General features: G+C 41.8%; 2 protein-coding genes across 2 annotated transcripts in view; both read left to right on the top strand.

The window, feature by feature from the left end:
- Nucleotides 1-3,470: 3,470 nt before the first annotated feature.
- Nucleotides 3,471-4,775, top strand: LOC139446489 (uncharacterized). Its single transcript, XM_071227798.1, has one exon. It carries the CDS (start codon nucleotides 3,471-3,473, stop codon nucleotides 4,773-4,775), a length of 1,305 nt encoding a protein of 434 aa, XP_071083899.1.
- A 9,200-nt stretch (nucleotides 4,776-13,975) lies between these two features.
- The window catches only part of LOC139445466 (uncharacterized), a 54,337-nt gene continuing 44,272 nt past the window's right edge, over nucleotides 13,976-24,040 (top strand). Inside the window, exons 1-6 of the mRNA XM_071226611.1 lie at nucleotides 13,976-13,995; nucleotides 17,745-18,038; nucleotides 18,424-18,593; nucleotides 18,858-18,930; nucleotides 20,074-20,141; nucleotides 21,040-21,162. Coding sequence (XP_071082712.1) covers nucleotides 17,894-18,038; nucleotides 18,424-18,593; nucleotides 18,858-18,930; nucleotides 20,074-20,141; nucleotides 21,040-21,162 — 579 coding nt within the window. The 5' untranslated portion in view covers nucleotides 13,976-13,995; nucleotides 17,745-17,893. The remainder of the gene's footprint in view (nucleotides 13,996-17,744; nucleotides 18,039-18,423; nucleotides 18,594-18,857; nucleotides 18,931-20,073; nucleotides 20,142-21,039; nucleotides 21,163-24,040) is intronic.

Raw genomic sequence — 24,040 nt, forward strand, 5'->3', positions numbered from 1 at the left:
TACTAACTCTTGACTGTGTGGACTTGCAATCGCAAGGGATTCACATTGCCAAACAGTAACTCTGAAAGACGTTTCCCCGTGTAAGCGGGCATCACATTCTTAGCTGCTTTAAAGAAATTGGTCTGTATAATAAACTTTAAATATATGTGTAAATAACAAATTGCTTATTTTTAAATTTGGTGTGATGCTTTAATCAACAAAGATTATTGAAACCAGTGTTTTAAGCCAACTCGTTGCTGAGCATTTGTTTTAAATGAATTCCAAAACCACCAGTGGCTAAAGTGATGACGGTAAATCCTGCTGGAGTATCGTGCAGGAAGCGAACACCGTAAGTCCCCATGATCCTCAGCGAGGTGGCCCAGCCTGTGTTTTAAACGGTTGTAGATAATTTTGTTATCCCCATATATGTTTAACAACTTTTAAATATAACTTTGAATTCATGACTCAATTGTATGTGTATCAACTTGTTCTCGTCGCAATACCCACCTCAACTAAACATACACCAATGTCTATATATTTTATATAAAATGTTATGAGTTATGGCCACAAAAAGGTTCTCAATATCATTGCCCGGGCGGAGATATTGTAAATCATGTTCGAATATAATTCAAGGATGGGAACAAGTATGTGATGTTTCACAATGTTAATGTTCAGCTGACCTGACTGTCATTTTATGCCGAAAACATTTTTATAAAATTGCAACATGTCAAAATACTTGAATGGTTGCATTTGTTTGTTTGTTGTTTAACGCTGCACTCAGCAATATTCCAGCTATATGACGGCGGTCTGTAAATAATCGAGTCTGGACCGAACGATCCAGTGATTGACTTCATGAGCATCGATCTACGCAGTTGGGATACGATGACATGCATCAACCAGGTCAGTGAGCCTGACCACCCAATCCCGTTAGTCGCCTCTTACGGCGAGCATGGGTTGCTGAAGACATATTCCTACCCGGATCTTCACGGGTAAGATTGACATCATGAGAATCAATCTACGCAATTGGGATACGATGGCATGCATCAACCAAGTTAGTGAGCCTGACCACCCGATCCCGTTAGTCGCCTCTTACGACAAGCATGGGTCGCTGAAGACCTATTCTACCCCGTATCTTCACGGGTGTAGTACATTCTACATGAAAAATAACATGTTATGAAGAAAATCGAATTTAGACTATATTGAACAAATATATAGCAGATATACATGTAAGCATACGCCACAAGGACGTAACTCCGCATTTAACTGTGGGTTAATTAACTGTAAGAATGCTGTGGGGATGAAGATTTTGTAACAGTTTTCCTATCGTAACAAGTAACCAAACTGTTTAAAGACAAATATCAGTATTGAAATATACGCACTTTTAGATTTGATCACAAGAAATGATGCATCACTACTGCAACAAACGCACAGGAACACCTTGATGGACGCCCAATCTAACCGCGTTAAGCCCTCACCTACTCACATTCACTGGAGTTTTCGATCGGAATTTGACTCCTGTAATCAAATGTATCGAAATAACAGAAACATTGTTTTATTTATCATGGTTTGTTTAATGCTTATGTCGACGGTGTTGTTTGTTTCTTTAAAGCAGCGCTCAGCAATATTCCAGCTATGAGGCGGCGGTCTGTAAATAATCGAGTTTGGACCTGACAATCCGGTGATTGACATCATACACATCAACCCGCTCACTTGAAGTACGATGACATGCAATACAAAATATCCCCGAGACTGACCACTGATCCTTCTGGTCGCCTCTTACGACAAGCATAGGTTGACCGGGACCTATATTCTTACCCGGACCCCCACTTGTTATGTTTCGGACGACTTTCTATTTTGATCAGCATACATGTAGTATTTCACCCTACTCTATATTGTCAGAGTATAACAAATTTCTAATCAGAACTTTATTTCAAAGATCAATTTCCATTTTTGCCCAAAGAGAAATATCTTGAGTAGACAAAAAAAATCATCTGTTTTCTTTTTCAACCTTGAACACACCTGTCAGTGATCAGTTTGGGTTGCCTAAATTTCTAAACACATAATTCAAACTGGTGGCCCTTCATCTTCATTTTGTATGCATAGATATGTCGTGGACATAAATGGGGCTAGAATTAAAGAACCACAGATATATGTAGAGTATATGGGATAAGAAAAGGGAGGGCGTATGTGGGTTAAGAAGAATAAACAAATAAAATCAGAGATGTCCTACACAATACTCGTATAAATCCTCACCGCCTCAAGTTGACAAAACGCCAATGTACATATGCACCGTTGGCCGTGAAGAGGGCTAAACGTATACCTTCGTCATGAATTCCGTGACATAGTTGGCAGCCACAGTGGTAGTTGAACTTTGTTGTTGTTGAATGCCGGATCGTCGGTCATTAAATCAGTGAGTCGATTGTTTACAAGTCTCCTTCATATCCCCGTGTGGGCATTATACAAACAAAACAAGCACATACACATGGTACACACACACACACACACACATACACACACGCACGCACGCACGCACGCACGCGCGCAAACTGTGCTGTTTATAACATGTACTTCAAACTGTTCAGGTTGTACAAAATAAAATGATTATATTCATAAATAACATATTTATGGGGGGGGGGGGGGGGGGGGCATGAACAAAACGTCGTGGAGCTGACACCGTTGGTGTTGCTGTCTGTAGAACACAGAAACACAAGCTTCGTTCTGGAGACATAGACCCACACAACTTAATCTATTTCCAATGTTTGGAATTTCTAATATGACTGGGTTTTTTAACAATCACATTTTTAAAAGTCATCCATTTGGTTCCATGTCCAGAGGCACTCGTGAAGAGCAACCTCCCCGTGGTGAGTGCTGGGTAACGCTAATAGCTCTTCCCCCATGTGGACTCGGGGTAGAATTTGTCCACAGCACCCCATTGCTGGTCGTAAAAGGCGACCAAATTGGGCAACCCGTTTGCCGTGGGTTGCGCCCCTGTGTCGGCGGAGGACGGGATTCTGGTGGTTGAGGGCATTGGAGCCAGGAACAAGTGTTCCTATTGCCCAACACACCACTTCGACCCTTACTTCGCCTAGACGGGTGGTAGAATTGGCCCGATTCTATCAATCGGCTGGTCACGTCATGCCCTAGCATGAAATACATGGCTATATTATTAAGAATACAATCGCACGCTAAACTTTGTTATCAAAATCATTGTTTTGTTCCTGTTTGCCTAGAGTCGTATGCCAGAAGGCGGTGGCTCATGGGCCAATCTGGAGATAGAGACCTCTGAATTCTGTGTTTCTTGGGGAAAGTGTTATGGGCCGAACCAGCCTGACGCTTATTCTTTTTGATCTCATAGCTTTTCAAGTCTATATTTTCTGGAGTATAACACCTCTGTATCCCTGGTGTTGCAGGTTGGCTTCCACTGTGACATCGTCCTTGTTGACACTCGATGGCGGGTGGGGAGCAGGGGTGCCGAATCACTACATAACACCATGGCTCACCACAATCTATCTGGTTCTTTCAAAACAAATAAACGTCGTCATGTCGATTCTATAACGTCTGACGAAGAAGAAACATCAACTGAGATTGCAGATTCTTGGCCGAGATTCATTGTCATCGCATCTGCTGATGGCAATCCTTTAAAACTAAATCCTTTCGCTATCTCGAAAGGCATTCAAAGTGCCTGTGGAGAAGTTACCAATGTTACACGTCTTCGTTCTGGTTCCATCCTTGTGGAATGTGCACGGAGACAACAATCTGTCAATCTGCTGGGTCTACAGCAGTTTGTTAACACCCAGGTTGTTGTTTCGGTGCACAGGACACTGAATTCAAGTAGAGGCATTGTCAGGGACCGCGCACGCTGTCTTTCTGACATGGCAGAAGAAGAGATTGCTGCTGAATTGAAACATCAAGGGGTCACTGCTGTTAAGCGGTTCAGCAGAAAATCAGAAGATGGAAAATTTATCCCCACTAACACGTATCTTTTTACTTTTTGTCTTGCTAAAATACCAAATTCCATTAAAGCCGGTTACTTTAACATCGGAGTGGAGGTTTATGTTCCAAATCCTCTCCGGTGTTACAAGTGTCAACAGTTTGGACACGGGGCAAAAACTTGCACTCGCAAGGCCAGATGCTTCCGTTGCAGTGGAATTCACGAAGGTTCCGAGTGCACAGATGATGTCAAGTGTGCCAACTGCGACGGGGAGCATGTGGCCTCATCCAAATCATGTCCAGTGTTCGTATCAGAATCACAGATCTTAAAACTGAAGCACACGCAAAATATTTCTTACTCTGCTGCCAAACAATTGGTACAACTTCCATCAAAATCACCCACAAATATCACTTATTCAGCTGCAGTCTCTTCTCCGCCGCCAGTTCTCAAAGTTACTACAGCCTCTACATCCTGCCAGACTTTGATCTCTTGGGTAAAAGAAGACCAGTTTACCATCGACGATGCACAGACATCTCAATCTATGAAATCTACTTCAGCTTCCCAGACAGACCATCTACCATCAGCACCTCAGATTCAGCAAACTCAGAAAACGGTAACTCCATCAGAACCCAGCCATGTGAAAATCACCAAAAACATTCAGGGCGAAGCCCATCTGACTAAAACAGAAAAAAAGAAGTTAAAAAAGATAAGGGCTCTCCAGCACTTGGAATTGCCTTCTCTTGCTGACACCACAGTAGAGGTTCATAATCCATTTGAGCCTCTAGCGATGGAGGTCAGTCCCTCACTCCCGGTTCGTGGGAGTGGACCTCCCTCTCACTCAAGAACTCCAGTTGAGCCTCCATGAATGGCTCCAATACTCTTATTCAGTGGAATTGCAGGGGACTAAAGAATAATTTTAATGATTTACAGTTATTGATACAGGATTTTAAACCATCAGCATTTTGTTTACAAGAAACGTATTTTAAAGATAATGATCAAATCAATTTGAGGCAATATGATGCATATAACTTCTTTTCTCCTCCAGGACCTAGGGCTACTGGAGGATCGTCAGTGTTGGTGAGGCAGGGTGTCATACATAGCCCTGTTCCACTTAATACTCCACTTCAAGCTGTTGCAGTCCGTTTAAGCCTCAACATTGTTTTCACATTGTGTTCGCTTTATGTACCTCCATCTTCTACTCTTCACCAAACTGATCTTCAGGCACTCTATGACCAGCTCCCCAAGCCCTGTATCATTATGGGCGATTTGAATGGGCATAATCCACTTTGGGGTAGTGCTGACACGAACAGTAAAGGTAAGATATTAGAAGATTTCATTTCGAACAATGATTTATGCATCTTTAATGATAACTCTAAAACTTATTTACATCCTGGAACAGGCACATATTCTTCTCTTGATTTATCACTTACCAACTCCGATCTGTTGAATGAATTCGAATGGTCAGTCCACGACGACCTTTGTGGAAGTGACCATTTCCCGACTATTCTTCAAACAATAATTCCAACTGACGTTCCTCCATCATCACGATGGAACTTCTCAAAGGCTAACTGGCCTTTGTTCCAATTACTGTGTACGAGCAAATTACATCCTGGCCTTTTTGTTGATGTTCCTGATTCTATTACGGTGTTCACTGATGAACTGTACAAAATAGCTGATGATTGTATTCCAAAGTCCTCTGCAAATGCACACATCCGTAAACCATGGTTTAACAATGACTGCAGGCAAGCTAGGAAGGCACGGAAAAAGGCTGAGCGTTATTTCCGTCGCCATCCGATGGTCCATAATTTGAATCAATTTAAAATTTCAAATGCTAAAGCCAGGCGTACTTTTAAACATAATAAACGCCAATCTTGGCGTGATTATGTTTCAAAAATAAATTCACGGACGCCCATGTCTAAGGTATGGAATATGATACAGAAAATTAAAGGTAAGGGTTCCAAATCTAGCGTCCACCACCTTAAGAATGGGGATGACCTATTAACTGACAAATCGGATATTGCAAATAAACTTGGTGCAACGTTAGCAAAACATTCTTCCTCCTCAAACTATGTACCTAAATTCCAAATATACCAAAAACAGCAGGAAAAGAAAACTATTAATTTTAAATCAGATAATGGGGAAGATTATAATGAAGTATTTTCAATCCATGAGCTTCATACTGCTCTTGATCAGGCTCACGATACTGCTACAGGAGCTGATGGTATACACTATCAACTCCTGAAGCATTTACCAGAACCGTGTCTAGAAACCCTTCTGTTAATTTTTGATGATATCTGGACTTCAGGTGAGTTTCCTTCTTCCTGGCGTGATGCCATAGTTGTACCCATACCAAAACCTGGACGAGATCATACTGATCCATCAAATTATAGACCCATTTCACTGACCAGCTGTGTTTGCAAAACCATGGAACGTATGGTCAACAATAGATTAACATGGTACTTGGAATCTAATAATTTACTTACAAATATTCAGTGTGGTTTTAGAAAGAATCGAAGTACTGTTGACCATTTAGTTCGGTTAGAGTCATTTGTAAAAAATGCAATAATTAATAACCAGCATGCAGTGTCTATCTTTTTCGACTTGGAAAAGGCGTATGACACTACCTGGAAACACGGGATTTTAAAAGATTTACATGATTTTGGATTGAGAGGCCGTTTGCCTCAATTCATATCCAGATTTTTAACTGACAGACAATTTCAAGTCCGTGTGGGCTCAACCCTGTCTGATCATTATCATCAGGATCAGGGTGTCCCACAGGGCAGTATTTTGTCTGTTACACTATTTAGTATTAAGATAAATAGTCTCTCTAAGGTTTTAAATGACTCCATTGATGGATCTTTATTCGTGGATGATTTTAACATATCATGTCGTGGTAAAAACATGCATACTATCGAAAGACAATTACAATTATGTCTAAATAAGATAAATAAATGGTGTTTAGAAAATGGTTTTAAATTTTCAAAATCCAAAACAAATTGTATCCACTTTTGTAGGAAATACAAACCCCATAAAGACCCTGATTTAATTTTAGATAGCACTCCGATTAAAGTAGTAAAAGAGGCTAAGTTCTTGGGTCTTATGTTTGACCAACATTTAACGTTTTTACCTCACATAAAATATTTGAAAAATAAATGCCTGAAGGCCCTTGATCTCCTAAAAGTTGTTTCAAATTCCAAGTGGGGAGGGGATCAGAAAACCCTCCTTCAACTGTACAGAGCACTTATTCGCTCTAAACTTGATTATGGCTCCATCATCTATGGTGGAGCCTGCAAAAGTAATCTTAAACTTTTGGACTCTATCCACCATCAAGGTCTGAGACTCTGTCTTGGATCTTTCCGAACTTCTCCTATTGACAGTCTGTACGTTGAGGCTGATGAACCATCCCTCAAACAACGCCGAATTAAATTATCCTTACAATATGTCACTAAATTACGCTCTAATAACTCGAATCCTGCATATGACTGTGTTTTTAACCCACTTTATGAAAATCTCTATAATAAAAAATCATCGGTTCTCCCCCCACTTGGAATAAGACTTCAATCTGATATTTCTGCCGCTAAAATTAATCTTGATGCTATAGCCCCCACGCAGCTTTTGTCTTCTCCACCTTGGCAGTTAGTAAAGCCAGAGGTGGATCTGTCATTAACTAAATTAAAGAAATCGGAAACAAATCCACTTATTTATCAACAAAAATATAATGAATTAAGAAACACATATAATACTTACAAATCTATATTTACTGATGGATCCAAGGATAGTGGCGCTGTTGCTAGCGCCACTGTCATTGGATCCAGGACTATCTCCTCCAGATTACCCGATACTAGTTCTATTTTCACAGCTGAGGCCAATGCCATTTTAACAGCTTTACAGTATATCAGTAAACAGTCAAAATATCATAAGTTTATCCTATTTTCCGATTCTCTTTCTTGCTTGCAGGCTATCCATAACATCTCATGTCAACATCCACTTTTAATCAAAATTATTGAATTATTTAATGAACTTGCTACTGGCCAATACGACATCGTCTTTTGTTGGTTGCCCAGTCATGTGGGCATCAAAGGCAACTCAATGGCTGATGCTGCTGCAAAAGCAGCACTCAACAAATCTGTGACACCACTTCTTATCCCATACACTGATTTTAAACCTGTAATCAGATCTTATATTTGTGATCTGATGCAAAAGAAGTGGGACTCCCAAGTAGGTATGAATAAATTACATGAAATTAAACCAAATATTGGTTACACCTACTTGGGCTGTCAGTCCAGATTTGAAGAGGTCATTATGCGACGATGTCGTATTGGCCATAGCAGGTATACACACGAATATCTTTTAAAAGGTGAGGATCCTCCATTTTGTATCCCTTGTGATGAGAGAATCACCGTCAAGCATGTCCTGCTTGATTGTGTTGATTTTTCTATCACAAGGGATAAATATTTCAAATCGTCATCTATTAAGGATCTTTTTAGCAGTATCGATTCTCGTTTAATCATTGGTTTTTTAAAAGAAATAGAGTTGTGTGCAAAATTTTGATTGTGTTTTGTGAAATATAAATGTTTTATGATTGGTAGATTAAATTAGCAACTGAGAATGTTAGTGGCTGTATCCTCGAGGGGGGTTAAAGTACTGTAAAATTATTGTCCTCCTGAGAGGGTACATAAGTTCCACTTCTTTCAAGGTAAATTTAGTACTACCGTGTTTTTAATCGTAGAATATGTGTCATTTTAAGACGTGAGGCTAACTCTGCCAATAATCGCCAACCACTGAAGGGATGATGTAAATCCCACTGGGGTCCATGCAGGTAGCAAAAGTACTGTAAGTCCCCATGGACCCTGGCGTGGTGATCTACCTTCAGTTGTTGGTGATCTATAGCCTGTTTTTATGTTGTGTTGTAAAATGTTAATCTCTTTTTACATGCTCTCTGACTAGTTTTATGTACATCTGTGATATTCTAGTTATTATACTGCCCTTCGTCGGCAGAATTGTATGCAGTTTAAAATATATTGTTCATGTCAACTTTTGTTTCGTCACGATATGGCTGAAATATTGCCGATGTGACGTTAAACTTAAACTCACTCACACTCACTCCATGTCCAGAAATTATAATAGGCGATGAGAAGTAGACCAAAGATATAAGAATCAGTAGCAACAGCATACTATTACAACTCAATGCATTGTTAAACCAAGTCGCAAGCGGAATTCTCCTAGAAGCAGTGGAATGGTTTATAACAAGCTGCGTCTGTTTCCTCTAAAGATGCCGTGCTGAATCGATTCAGTTTCCTTTGCTTTGGCAGAGGCATCTAGCAGCCAATGAGTATCTGATGGTTGTTTCATGATTTTACGAGGGGTGTTCATTAAAGATTTCCCCTAAACCACTTAGGGTTATCATATTTGGTTGAAATTTCACATGTGTAATGAAACATGTATCTATGAGTTATGTCTGAATTTGCAGCACCGAACTATTAATCTTACCACTTTTACAGGTGTTATGATCGAGTAGGGTGTGACAATGGAGCCAGTAGAATACCGAGCAGTGATTAGGTTTTCATATTTGAAAGGTCGCATACTAAAATAAACTTTCGATGAAATGAAAGCAACTTATGGGGAAGATGCCCCATCATATGACGTTGTTAAACACTGGCATCGCCAGTTCAAGTGTGGTCGGACATCTGTGGAAACAGCTGCCATTCCTGGTCGCCCCCATTCAGCCATTGATGAGGACACTATCCATCAAGTGGAGACCGCCATTTTGGCAGACCGACGTATAACTGTGGAGTCACCACCCCCAAAGAAGGTACGTGTCCAACCCTCTGCAGGCAAGGTCATGTTTTGGGACTAGCACGGAGTAGCGATGATGGATTTCTTGGCAAAGGGTACCACAATTACAGGAGCTTATTATGCTTCACGGCTGCGGAAATTGCGGGACGCTATCAAGCTTAAGCTGATTTCTGAAGTCAAGTCCTGGTTTGAGACGCAAAATGAGGGCTTTTACAAGCGAGGTCTCCATAGTTGCATAAAACGATGGGAGAAGTGTGTAACTCTTGGTGGTTCCTATGTGGAGAAAGACTAATACCTATGCCAAGTTTCATTCAACTAGGTCCATCGGAAGTGGGTCAGGAGAAATCTTTAATGAACACCCCTCGTATATTGTGAGTGTCGCGGTTTGGCGACATCAAAGACATCTTCTCTTGGTGACTTCGCGGAGCCTATGCATTATTGTGTCAATCATTGAGATAGCAGAAGAAATCACAGAGAAAAAACACTCAAGTAAACCTTGTGAAGGTTGCAACCACATGAAACAACTTTTTTATTCCGATAGTCCTATGTAATCTGTTTGAGATAGGTTTGGGTTGAGTTCAGTTCACCTTTAAAACATATAGTCATATGATGAGTATGTTTTAAACGTGCTGGTTGTGTAAATAATGTACCCGTGGACATTACGAGGATGAAAAGGTCCTCAGATGCTAAAGCGTGTAGTAAGAGTCAACTAACAATGTAATCTTAGTCTTAACGCAACCTTATCTTCATCTTAACTCTGTGTACACTAAGGACGTAATTGGAAGGCCATTAAGGCATCGTATGGTGAAACATTTACCCCATGTCAGAGTGAGTGAGTGAGTTGGGTTTAACGCCGCTTTTAACAGTATTCCAGTTATATCGTGTCAGCTTAATGTGGGAGGAAAGCCCGAAGTGATGCAGGTCTCAGACGTTTACCACTTCGGTGAAACCCACGAGCACGGGTATGGTGCTGACAAACCTAGAAACATAATCGGGGCGAACCGGGATTCGAACCCACAATCATAGTTTTCTGGCGTGCCCAAGGGGCGCAACCCTGCACAGCGAGTCGCGGCGCCTTAGACGACTGGGCCAACTGGGCCACCCGTGAGTTTTATTACCCAAATTGAACTCAAAAAAGAAACGATAGGTTCTGTTCTGTTCAGCATTAATGCAGCTAAATTCATTGTAACCCAGATTGCCGAACCATATGATAAAACCTGGTTGGGCCAAATTATTACATAGAATGTTAATAACTTCATAATTCGTTTTAGCGATTTCCTTTGCCGCGTAATTCAAATCTATATTTTCCTGTTACCAGAGGCCGAAACATTTGTAGGAATGTAGCAGTTCTATTTGTTCATTCCCACGTGTAAAATAAAACGATGACTGTACCGAGGAGGGATTACGGTAAAGAACAATCTGAGTTTTTTGGTTGTTGATTTGAACGCCATTTCTTACATCAATTTGCGACACAGTTTAGCATTCATTGGAGTGACATTTCGTTGGACATGTGCGGGAGGACATTGTTGGTGTTTTGTGAAAAAAATCGGAACCAAAATGGCGTTGCGTCGAAAATTCAGGGATGTGAGCAGGTTTTCCCGATAAGAGACCCCACGTTATGATGCAAGTATTTGTGATAGAAAATGTATGATGTCCGAAAACCTATGATGCTGAAAGCTCTGATCGAAAACAGGACAATCTGCCACGGTTGTTCGGTTTTCGATAACCTTTTTCGGAGTGTTTTTTAAAAACATTAATTATATTTTTACACGGAAGATGATTTTTTCCGAGCACTACAGTTTTAAAAAACGCGATTTTCCGCGTTTCCGCGGAGATTTCACATCCCTGAAAATTACAATATCAATAAGCGAATCTATTCAGTGTTTATCCCATAAAGAAAACTGAGCTGAAAAACTACACGGAGAGCCAAGGGCACATCTCCCCGAATCTCCGGATGCCACCTGTAAAAGTAAATACAAATTAACGAGAAAGTTATCGATTCGAGTCGATTGTACGATATTGACTACATCATGAGCATGTGTTTATGAATCACTATCAAATAGTGAGTAAGTGAGTATGGTTTTATGCTGCTTTTAGCAATATTACGGCGGGGGACACCACAAATGGTCTCCACACATTGTGTGGAGACCATTTGTGGTGTCCCCCGCCGTAATCGAACCCGGGTCTTCGGCGTGACGAGCAAACGCTTTAATCACTCGGCTACCTACCGGCCCCTATCAAATAGTGATCATATCAGGTGTTCGCGAAATGTGAGCGTATCTTGCCCCACTGGTCGCTCCGTCACAAACACTTGCACACACAAGTTAATTGTTCACCTGAACAAAAAGACACGGAAAAATATGTGACAAATCAAAATAGGGAATTACATCGTGCATTATATTTTTGCCCTGTTTCGTAACATTTGGAAATGTCCTCCAGATGTCTACGATAAAACGTTTTGAAAGTTTTGCTGAGGCCTTGAATGTTGTGACCTTGATCAAATACCTTTTGAACTGAGTCGAATGATCTTTGAAAGAACATGCTCGTTTGTACCTCAAGGGTTGGTGGCTGGAATATTTATTATTAAGGGTGAGTTGACTATTGGAAGACCGAAATCATCCCTCTTGCCATTCCGGCAATTTAGTTGTTTGTGTCATGTTGTTTTTAATATTTCATGAATAGCAATTCTGAAAGCAGCTGTTGTTGAGACGCTGTCTTTGTTGATATTTTAAACTACACATTTAGGTGAGCTAAAGTCCCGGGTCAAATCCATTTGCCCCCCTGGTGCCCTCAGCAGTAAACTGGACCATCTCAAGGAAACCTTCACGTCCCTCAACAACTATCCTGTCCACCTAGTCTCCAAAACCATCCGCAAGACCCTCAAGAACTCCGACCCCAGACCCAAACCAGCTCCATCGCCCATCAGAATCACCATACCCTACCAAGGCCCTGTCACTCACTCATCAGATTTCCCGCCACAACAAGAACAAAACCAACATCTCTCAATCTCTCAACGCATAATAAATTACCTAAATACACACAACCTAGTTAATTTATTGTTAAGTAATTAAGCCAACATATATGTCACCTTCTCTAGCGGCAAGTCAATCAAGACCCATCTACAAGCAAATAGCAGAGGAACAAGCAGCGCAAGTCCCAACCCCCGGGATGTATATACCAGATACCTTGCAACTGTGGCCGCCAGTACATTGGAGAAACCCTTAGACCCCTCACCAAAAGATTCAAGTCAAACAAGACCCAGAACCTCTGTTAACAAACTCGATCCGAATCCGCTGTTTCCGAACACATCCTGAAGAACGAAAACCATAACATCATGTGGGAAGCCACCAAAGTCCTGTCCAACACCAACAACAATTGGCGACAAAGGAAACTACAAGAAGCCATTGAAATGAGGAGACACCAGCCAGCCATGAACCGTGACCAGGGAACCTATCTGCCCAGTGCTTGGGACTTACTGCTTCGATCTTTGTCGGGGCTAATTACCTAGCTGGCCTCTATTTGCCCCTTGCTATGTCCATTCTTTCACCTATCAGTGTATCAATTCTAAATGCCTTTCAAAGACCTTCATAGATTACCTTCGATAGAATCCCAGTCGGGGAAGTTTTCATACAAATATTTTATCCCTCGCCAAAGTGTTTTTTTTTTCCGGCACATGGTTTGGTGAAGGCGTTTCCCTTACAATTTACCTAAAATCCCACATACCAATACCAATACACCATTTACTGATTGATTGTTTCATGCTTATCTCTGCACTCACGAATATTCATTCCATCTAGAGCTATGTTGCGATGCTATATTAAAGCAGAGACCATATATCTATTATCATTCGTGACCAACTCGTGTTATTCCGGGACAAGCTTTCTTGCAGGTGACGGAAAGGGGCGAGTGGTGACGAAAGATCTATGATATGGTCTCTGATTCAAGTAATGATATCGTTACCAGCTGGGCGTATGGCGGTCATTGTGCAAACATAACATAAGCGCCATTAGTAATGAAGTGGTCTGTAAAGTACTGAAAGGCATTCAAAAAAGAGTAAGAATATTGTTTTAACACAAATTCATTACTGAGAAAAAAAAGGATACAATAAATAAATACATTGCAGGTGGCAAGCTCCTCACAGCGATATCCCGTTCGCGGAGCTCTCGGTACTATAACGAAGGTGTCACGCGCTGGGAAGGAGCTTGTGCAGGCGGCAAGCAAGGGAAATAACTCTAAAGCCTTTTCCTACAGTTATACTACTTCCGGTACATGTGACATGTAAACAAGAGGTGTGTTTTACATGTAAATTTTTCATTTGTTGACATTTACTTGTGCTGAGGTAGATTGTTAGGGTATGGCTCACAGTGGACTCACAATGCTGAACGTAAAACAGTTATTCTAGATCCACATGTGTAATCGCAGCCCTGCATTTTCAACATAATTCACTGTAAAACAATGGTCAATCAGCTGGGTCTACTTATGTTTTTTTTAGAAATACTGATCAAATTCCGATTTGTTTTATCAACTGTACATGTATGTAGTCATAGAGGCTTTCCAGTAGAACGCGTAATCACTTATTCACATTATCCAGCATCCGCATTCTTCCATAAAGTCTGAAAATATTGTCTCTCTGACGTCTAATCCAATACACAGCAATACACGATTTGTTTCTTTTCTACACTACCGTGATGGTAGATTAACGAAACAATACCACGAGTATAAATATATCCTAACTACCCCAGTATCAATGAAACATTTAGCCTGAACAGTGCTGCAGGGGTTATATCTGCTTCTGTTTTGAAGTTGTCATTAAAAGTGATGTGAACAGGTTTTGCAAATGAAGGAAACATGGTAGGAATATGACGTGTGTCAGTTGTTTTTTTCTTCCTTGACAATACATATATATGGTTGGAGAAAATATATTATTACACTATGTTTTGAAGGGTTATAGCGAAACCGCACCTCTGCAAAACGTCACCGGGCGAAAACGGCACCTCGACTCAACAGAAAACGGCACCTTATTTTATTTGTTACCTTGGTCAAATAAATGATATTAAACTTACATTGTAACTTGCAAACACCAATTGTGAGATGTTAAAAACAAGTTTACATTAGAAATTAGCCTCTACTCCAACTATAATCCAACTTAGCTTATATGCAACTCAACTTATTGTGAAAACATAATATGCTTTGAAGAAAAATAATAGAAATTGAACTCACATCGTCTCTTACAAACACAAATAATTGTGAAATAAAACAAGTAAGACATTAGCCCCCTACTCCAATTTACTCACCGACTCTGATTGGGAGGTGCAGTTAACTTATTGTGAAAACACTATACGCAAATCTTCCACATCTCGTCAAGAGGAGATCTTCGTCATATGACCACGATACAAGGATGGAGATCCCTCCCTGACCCAAGTACTCTGACAATGTTCGGTTGTACATGGGCCAATATTGTGAACAGGATGAAGATGGACATGCCACAAAACTGTATATACAAACATATTTACTTATCTGTGAAAACGGGCGGTCGGGTCGCCTAGTGGTTAAAGCGTTCACTCGTCACGCCGAAGACCTGGGTTCGATTCCCGACATGGGTACAATGTGTGAAACCCATTTCTGGTGTCCCCCGCCGTGATATTGCTGGAATATTGCTAAAAGCGGCGTAAAACCATACTCACTCACTCACTTACTATCTGTGAAAACAGGAAATACAATGTAAATACATCACATACATCAAATGACATGTAAATATATAAAATACCATGTAAATAAACCATATATATTACTACAAAAATCGTTGTAATTAAAAATAGAGGTGCCGTTTTCGCCCGATACATAGTGTCTGTTTTCGCCAAATGCGTTGCCCTTTTCGCCAGATAAATCGGTGACGTTTTGCTGAGGGGCTGTTATAGCCTGCACCCATTTTGACCATGCTTATACTATTCCTATAAAGTTCTATGTTTTAAATAGAAAACATATATATTTGAACACTATCTGTATATATGTAGTGACTGGTCATTTACTATAGGAAGGGGGGTCATGAAAACTTGTTACATGTAGTTTTATTTTGGGTTGGGGAAGGGGGAGGTCAGCAAAATATGATACAGCCTAAGAGCAAATCCCCCATGCCCCCTGATAAATTACCAGTCCCTAGGAGCATTCAGTGACAAGAATATCGTATAATCTGGATAAAGAAAAAATGAGTAATGAGAAAATGGAAATACTTATTGCATCATCAGGATATTTGATACAATCTCATTCAAATCAAATCTTTTGCACCTGAAAGATACCTCTCTTCATGAAGATCTGAGGATATATCCATGGAAGATTGTTTTTAGTAAACACTTAGCGAACTTTGACTGCCCTGTGTACACGAAGGATGATTGGGTTCTTGAGCCAATCAGATGTAAGCTTTCTAAACTGATTCAGCTTCATTTGTTTTCCACCTTGATGCAGAAATTTCAATCCTATCACAAGAGGGGGCACGGGTGTCCCAGTCGTCTGAGGCGCCGCTATTCGCTGTGCAGAGTTGCGTCCCTTGGGCACGCCAGAAACCTATCATTGTGGGTTCGAATCCCGGTTCACCCTGATTATGTTTCTAGGTTTGTCAGCACCATACCCGTGCTCGTGGGTTTCACCGAAGTGGTAAACGTCTGAGACCTGCATCACTTCGGGCTTTCCTCCCACATTAAGCTGACATGCCGCGATATAACTGGAATACTGTTAAAAGCGGCGTTAAACCCAACTCACTCACTCACTCACTCACCTATCACAAGAAAACCACTGCAGAACACAAATATACCCTCAATAATGCATGCACCCTTTTGATCACTCATCCAAAGAATTTAGTACCTCTGTGCTGATTAGCTGATTAGAAAGATGCCATGACATGACCTTTGGACGTATCCTCAGATTGGGGCTGGGACGGGTACAAGGGTTGGATGGGTACTGGGTAGGATTCATGTACCCACAAGACTACCTGTACCCGTGGTTAGTCGCGTGATAGTGTTTAATGACAAAATTATCTAGAATTCCATGGTTACTCAACAAGTCTCGAAACTTCACATTTCTTTCTGACTATGCACACATTCCTTCCAACTTACATGTGTTTGAATAAAGATAAAGCTTCAGTCAACTTCAGTGTATGTATGACCAGATTGTTTAATTTATACGTGTACATCTAAATACAATTTTCCAGGGTTACAGTTGACTATTCCCAGAGCTCCAGATAAGCTGCGTATCTGCGTGAAATTCGCATCAGAAATGCAGAAATACACAGTAAAATATAATCCAAGCGTATCAAATACGCAACGAACATTACAGATACGCTACAAAAATAAAACTTGTGCGTATCATCAAAATATTGTGAAGTAACCCTGCGTATTCGATTAGCAAATCAGCAACATATTTTTAAATCATAAACGGGCATTCCGTCAACCTTGCCAAACTCCACGATGACAGTTACATCATGACCATTTGCCATCACACTTTCTTGTGGAAGTATCGTGGTATTTTTGAGTCCTATAAAGCTCTCGAACCCACACGACACCAGTTTGCAGGGACTAGATGAATAGTGTTTTTAAATATTTAACTTAAATACCCACAGGTGTAAAAACTAGTGGGTAACATAAATTTGAATACGCAGATAGAATTACTGATACCCAATGATTTTAAAATGCATGGGTAAAATACCCACAACACCTAAAGCTTTTCTGGAGCTCTGCTATTCCCAATCGCACAGTTTGTACCTGTCTCTTGAGATCTACAGCGGATACCCGTTAGGGTCAGGTAATAGTGGGGTAGGTACCTGGGTGTAAATTTTGATTCTTCCCAGCCCTACCTATGATCTTCATGCAGAGAGGAATTGTATCAGTGTAAAAGATCTGATTCTATGGATATTGCATTTTATGTAGAAATATTTATCTAGTATCATTACATGAAAGAAGTCTTTTTTTAATTCCTTACGCAATATCCATGGCCATAGCCCTTCATCATGTTCAGATGTTTTTTGAAAGTCAGTCTGTGTTTTCAGCTTTAATATGCTTGTGAACCAAGACAGACCTAGGATGGGATAGATTTGAAGATGAATATGCAAGAACAGCATTTGAGAGGAAGATAAGTCATGTAGTTGAGGAGAAAGACCACTTGGCTGCAGCACCTATACAAGTTGTATCCGGCACAATGCAGCACTCATTGTTTGAGCTGTCCCGGCTGTTGTCACTGAGTCAGGAGACACGCGGCAGCGTCAAGTCCAAGACCTCCATCACACAGTATGCCTGGAAGGAGGAAGGCGAGGTCAACCTGCTTGCACTGGCTTGCTCAAATGGTATGTAGAGCTAGATCAAGCAGTCTTAGAGCTACACTTGTCTGTGGCCTATGTAAAGTATGGAAGTAACCATTGTCTTAGAGCTTAAAGCATTTTGTGTAATGTGACCCAGATTACAATTAAATCAGACTGTCCCGCGTCGAATTGTCCAATGTTTTCAGAGGTAATTTTATACAAATTACAACATAGAAATCCCCATCTATGATTAATTTCATGCTTTACGTCTGGTTTATGTTTTAGATGTTGTTGTCACAGTGGCCATACTGGGACCTGTTTTTATGATTGGGGACCTGTTTTCATGGCCCTGTGAACATCTGGGATTTGATTATCTTCAGATCCATATTATTTGTATATATATGGTTTAAGTATTTGCTGATGATTTCAGATCAAATTGTGTTGCGGTACAGCATTGCTGGAAAACCTCCACTTATTAAACAGTTGTCTTGGATACCAAACAAGACAATTGTGGCGATGTGTTTTGACCCAACAGTGACCTGGCTTCTCATCTTGACCCACGAACCAGACATCTACCTGGTGCCAGCCTTCTCCCTCATGGTGAGTATCTGTCAGGGGGCGATGGGGTAGCCTAGTGGTTAAAGCCTTTGCCCAGGTTCGATTCCCGACATGGTACAATGTGTGAAACCCATTTCTGGTGTCCCTGGCATTTTTGCTGGAATATTGCTAAAAGCGGCGTAAAACCATACTCACTCACTCACTCAGGAAACAAAAGGGCTGATTAACCTGACATGCTCCATATTCAAAATCAAACATTTTCTGTTGTTTAGAGCATTGTGAAAGAATTATGTGGGATTTTTTCAGGAACCCAAGGCACGAGTAAACCAGCTGTGGAACACAGACGACGTCACACACATCAAACTTCAGCAGCCTAAGGGTAATCAAGGCCGTCATTTGTCTCATATATTCATCATCATATCATACATATGATTTTTTTGTGTTCTTTTTGTGTTCTTTTTTGTCTGAAAGGTGGAATAGGGACAGTACATTAACCGTTCTGAGGCATTGTTTACAAACAATAACCCCAGAGCTTACTCAGCTCTGCTCGCCTTATTCAGCAAGGGAAGTTTCTGCTCCAGTGACCACACCGCGGGTGTAGGCATATCACATGACCAGACTTTTCTCTCGTTTGTAAACAAACTCATTTATTCTGAAATATAAGATAGCTACACAATAAAACGCAAAGAACAATGACTAACGAAGTGTTATTTATATCACGATAAAACATTGTTCCATCATGACATCATTTCTGGAGATGCGAACATGAGCTCGCAACTGGATGACGTCGTATATTGGAAGAGGTTATATATGAGAGGGGAGTGTCTAGTGAGTTGTTCCTCATAGATGTAGCTGGGCAATGCAGATAAACACAACACTCCCCATGGTTTGGACATTACCACTGACCACTGCCCAAGGACAGGTTACTACTCTCACAGGATATATACAAGAGATAGTGTCACAAAATGTTTGGGGGGGCACAGGTGGCCAAGTCGTCTAAGGCGCCGCGATTCGCTGTGCAGAGTTGCATCCCTTGGGCACGCCAGAAACCTATGATTGTGGGTTCGAATCCCGGTTCGCCCTGATTATGTTTCTAGGTTTGTCAGCACCATACCCTTGCTCGTGGGTTTCACCGAAGTGGTAAACGTCTGTGACCTGCATCACTTCGGGCTTTCCTCCCACATTAAGCTGACACGCCGTGATATAACTGGAATACTGTTAAAAGCGGTGTTAAACCAAACTCACTCACTCACAAAAAATGTTAATTTTAGAATTTCATAGAAATTATTAGGAGAGAGAAATACCAGGACCTGCATTATGACAAGTGTTTTTCTTGAGAAATGTCTGAATACATTGATATATGTGCAGATGATTTCTCTCCCAACATTTGTGGGGTGATGGGTAAAAATAAAATCATGACTTTGGACATGGAAAAATAGCAATAACATAAATCAGAAAGTGTGTTATAGAATCGCTTTAGACCTCGCCCAGTTCCTCACTCATCCAGTGACGTGTTCTACAGGTGACGTGTGTGTGGTGAGCTGGTGGCACACTTTAGACGACCAACAGGTTGCTGTCATTGGAACTAGGGTACGTGTTTCTCCTGTACTAGAGACAGGGTTCTGTTTGACAAAGTGACGTTTGCGCTACAAACGTTAGTTTAACACAGCCAGTGAGTGAGTGGTTCACCACCACTTCAAGTGTCTGTCAGGGATATCAGGGCATGTCAGCTTGGTGTGGGAAGACAGCTGAGGGTGTTATAGGTTTTAGACATTTACCACTTTAGTGAGGTGATGTGAAATGGGGTTTAATGTCATGTTGAAGATTATTGCGCATATATAGCGATGTGTGGGTTTGTGTGGGTGGGTGACTGCTTGTACTAGTCCAGACTAATGGGTTTCTGGCTGCTTGTAATAGTCTGTACTGATAGCGATTTATAGTTTTATCCCACTGAGATACCATGCTGCAGTTTAATATAAATACCCCACTCAGACACACTATACTGACTCCAAGAAGATCACTTCTTGTTTTAGCCCTTTAATGCTGAGCGCCAGACAGGGTAACAACAAGTGCCATCTGTTAACATCTTTTGGTATGACGTGGCTGGGGGCCGTGGCCGGGGTTTGTAATCACATTGGTGATTTAGTTTTCACATGGGAACAAAGTCATACCCTGCCAGTTCCAGTGTAGTGAATACGAACACACAATGCCATTTAGAAAGTGGTCAAACGTAACAAATGTTATATTTGGGATAACACTTTCTGAGCAAAGTACAGATTCTCGTCCTTTTTTGACTTGAGTCATTTTAGCTCAGTCAGGGCAACAATTTGCTTTTCGTTTTCCAGAAATGTGAATATCAGGCACAGTGGTAATTAAAACTCTCTGTGTTTGAGTTTGTATTTCCACATTCCCTATATTTAGGGTCAGTAGGTCAGTAAACATATTCATATATTTTTTTTAAGGATGTATTATTTCCTTTCATGTTCAGGCTGGAGAGATTATTTTTGTGGATTTGTTGAGGAAAAAGACTGTGGTTTCTACCCGCGTTGAAACGGCCATCTTGAAACTGGACCTGGTGATGGATGATCAACAGATGACGACATCACTGCTGGTAATTACAGGGGATGTCTTTGTAGGATAGCTCACCTGCTTACATTATACACTAGTGCTGTATCCATTGTCTACCTCTGGCCATATGTTTTGTTTCTACCTGATATGTCATGGAATGTACCAGATTTGTTGGGTGAGCCATCTTATCATCAGATCAGCCGATTCAAGCAAGGTGAATTGGTCACATGAACAATTTCTATCTGATTTCAACTTCAACCAGATTCATCTTGTAGACAAGTCACATATGAAATCACAGTTGAAAAGCAATGATAAAGAGTGAGTGAGTGAATTGGGTTTAATGCCGTTACATAACAGCGTGCCAGCTTAATGTGGGAGGAAAGCCCGAAGTGATGCAGGTCTCAGACGTTGACCACTTCGGTGAAACCCACAAGCACGGGTATGGTGCTAACAAACCTAGAAACATAATCGGGGCAAACCGGGATACGAACCCACAATCATAGGATCCTGGCGTGCCCAAGGGACGCAACTCTGCACCGCGAATTGCAATGCCTCAGACGACTGGGCCACCCGTGCCCCCAATGATAAGAAATGGGTCGATATTAACAGGGTTAAAGGTCCTAGTGAAAACAGATTTAATTAATAGACAAGTCATTTGTGTACATAGGTTAAGGGTAGTCTGCAGCCTAGTTGGCTGATATAGAGAAAGTGCAACCAGACACTTGCAGCAGTCGTCAGAGATGGAGCTAGGATGTTGGATAAGGGGGGATGCATACTGGACTCAAGTCATGAAGTCGATAGTTCACACAGTGATCGTAGGGCTAGGATTGTCATAACCTGTAGGACTTTAGCCACTACTCTGAAGCCTGAGTCTAGTAAAATGCTGTTTGGTCTAGTAAGCTCTGCTAATATTAGTCCATAGGATAGCACTCAAGTCGACTGAAAATTGTGCTTTGAGCAGTGTTTGGGTTTGTAGTCTTTGACAGAGAATACATAGACATAGGTCATTTTTATGTCAGTAAGAGGCGACTAATGGGATCAGGTGGTCGGACTCGCTAACTTGGTTGATGCATGTCATTGTATCTCAGTTGTGTTGATTGATGTTAATCCCTGGATTGTCTGGTCTAGACTTGAATATTAACATACCGCCATCATGTAGCTGGAATATTGCTGAGTGCAGCGTAAAACAAACAAACAAACAAATAAAACTAACGGGGGCAATGTCAGTATGTTTAACCACAGAGTAAGGATTAACTTTGTCATTATGTCTGTATGGGGCATGTACCATGGAGATGGCTGATGAGTGTTGTGTGGATGTCTGTATGGGGCAGGTCCCATGGAGATGGCTGATGAGTGTTGTGTGTGGATGTCTGTATGGAGCAGGTCCCATGGAGATGGCTGATAAGTGTTGTGTGTGGATGTCTGTATGGGGCAGGTCCCATGGAGATGGCTGATGAGTGTTGTGTGTGGATGTCTGTATGGAGCAAGTCCCATGGAGATGGCTGATGAGTGTTGTGTGGATGTCTGTATGGGGCAGGTCCCATGGAGATGGCTGATGAGTGTTGTGTGTGGATGTCTGTATGGAGCAAGTCCCATGGAGATGGCTGATGAGTGTTGTGTGGATGTCTGTATGGAGCAGGTCCCATGGAGATGGCTGATGAGTGTTGTGTGGATGTCTGTATGGAGCAGGTCCCATGGAGATGGCTGATGAGTGTTGTGTGTGGATGTCTGTATGGGGCAGGTCCCATGGAGATGGCTGATGTGTGTTGTGTGTGGATGTCTGTATGGGGCAGGTCCCATGGCGATGGCTGATGTGTGTTGTGTGTGGATGTCTGTATGGGGCAGGTCCCATGGAGATGGCTGATGAGTGTTGTGTGTGGATGTCTGTATGGGGCAGGTCCCATGGAGATGGCTGATGAGTGTTGTGTGGATGTCTGTATGGAGCAGGTCCCATGGAGATGGCTGATGAGTGTTGTGTGTGGATGTCTGTATGGGGCAGGTCCCATGGAGATGGCTGATGAGTGTTGTGTGGATGTGTGTATGGAGCAGGTCCCATGGAGATGGCTGATGAGTGTTGTGTGGATGTGTGTATGGAGCAGGTCCCATGGAGATGGCTGATGAGTGTTGTGTGTGGATGTCTGTATGGGGCAGGTCCCATGGAGATGGCTGATGAGTGTTGTGTGTGGATGTCTGTATGGAGCAGGTCCCATGGAGATGGCTGATGAGTGTTGTGTGGATGTCTGTATGGGGCAGGTCCCATGGAGATGGCTGATGAGTGTTGTGTGGATGTCTGTATGGAGCAGGTCCCATGGAGATGGCTGATGAGTGTTGTGTGGATGTCTGTATGGAGCAGGTCCCATGGAGATGGCTGATGAGTGTTGTGTGTGGATGTCTGTATGGGGCAGGTCCCATGGAGAAGGCTGATGAGTGGTGTGTGGATGTCTGTATGGAGCAGGTCCCATGGAGATGGCTGATGAGTGTTGTGTGGATGTCTGTATGGGGCAGGTCCCATGGAGATGGCTAATGAGTGTTGTGTGGATGTCTGTAGGGAGCAGGTCCCATGGAGATGGCTGATGAGTGTTGTGTGGATGTCTGTAGGGAGCAGGTCCCATGGAGATGGCTGAAGAGTGTTGTGTGGATGTCTGTAGGGAGCAGGTCCCATGGAGATGGCTGATGAGTGTTGTGTGTGGATGTCTGTATGGAGCAGGTCCTATGGAGATGGCTGATGAGTGTTGTGTGTGGATGTCTGTAGGGAGCAGGTCCCATGGAGATGGCTGAAGAGTGTTGTGTGTGGATGTCTGTATGGAGCAGGTCCCATGGAGATGGCTGATGAGTGTTGTGTGTGGATGTCTGTATGGAGCAGGTCTCATGGAGATGGCTGATGAGTGTTGTGTGTGGATGTCTGTATGGATCAGGTCCCA

The sequence above is a fragment of the Haliotis cracherodii genome, unplaced genomic scaffold (genome assembly GCF_022045235.1).
Source record: "Haliotis cracherodii isolate W230 unplaced genomic scaffold, xgHalCrac1.p SCAF_6, whole genome shotgun sequence".
NCBI lineage: Eukaryota > Metazoa > Mollusca > Gastropoda > Lepetellida > Haliotidae > Haliotis > Haliotis cracherodii.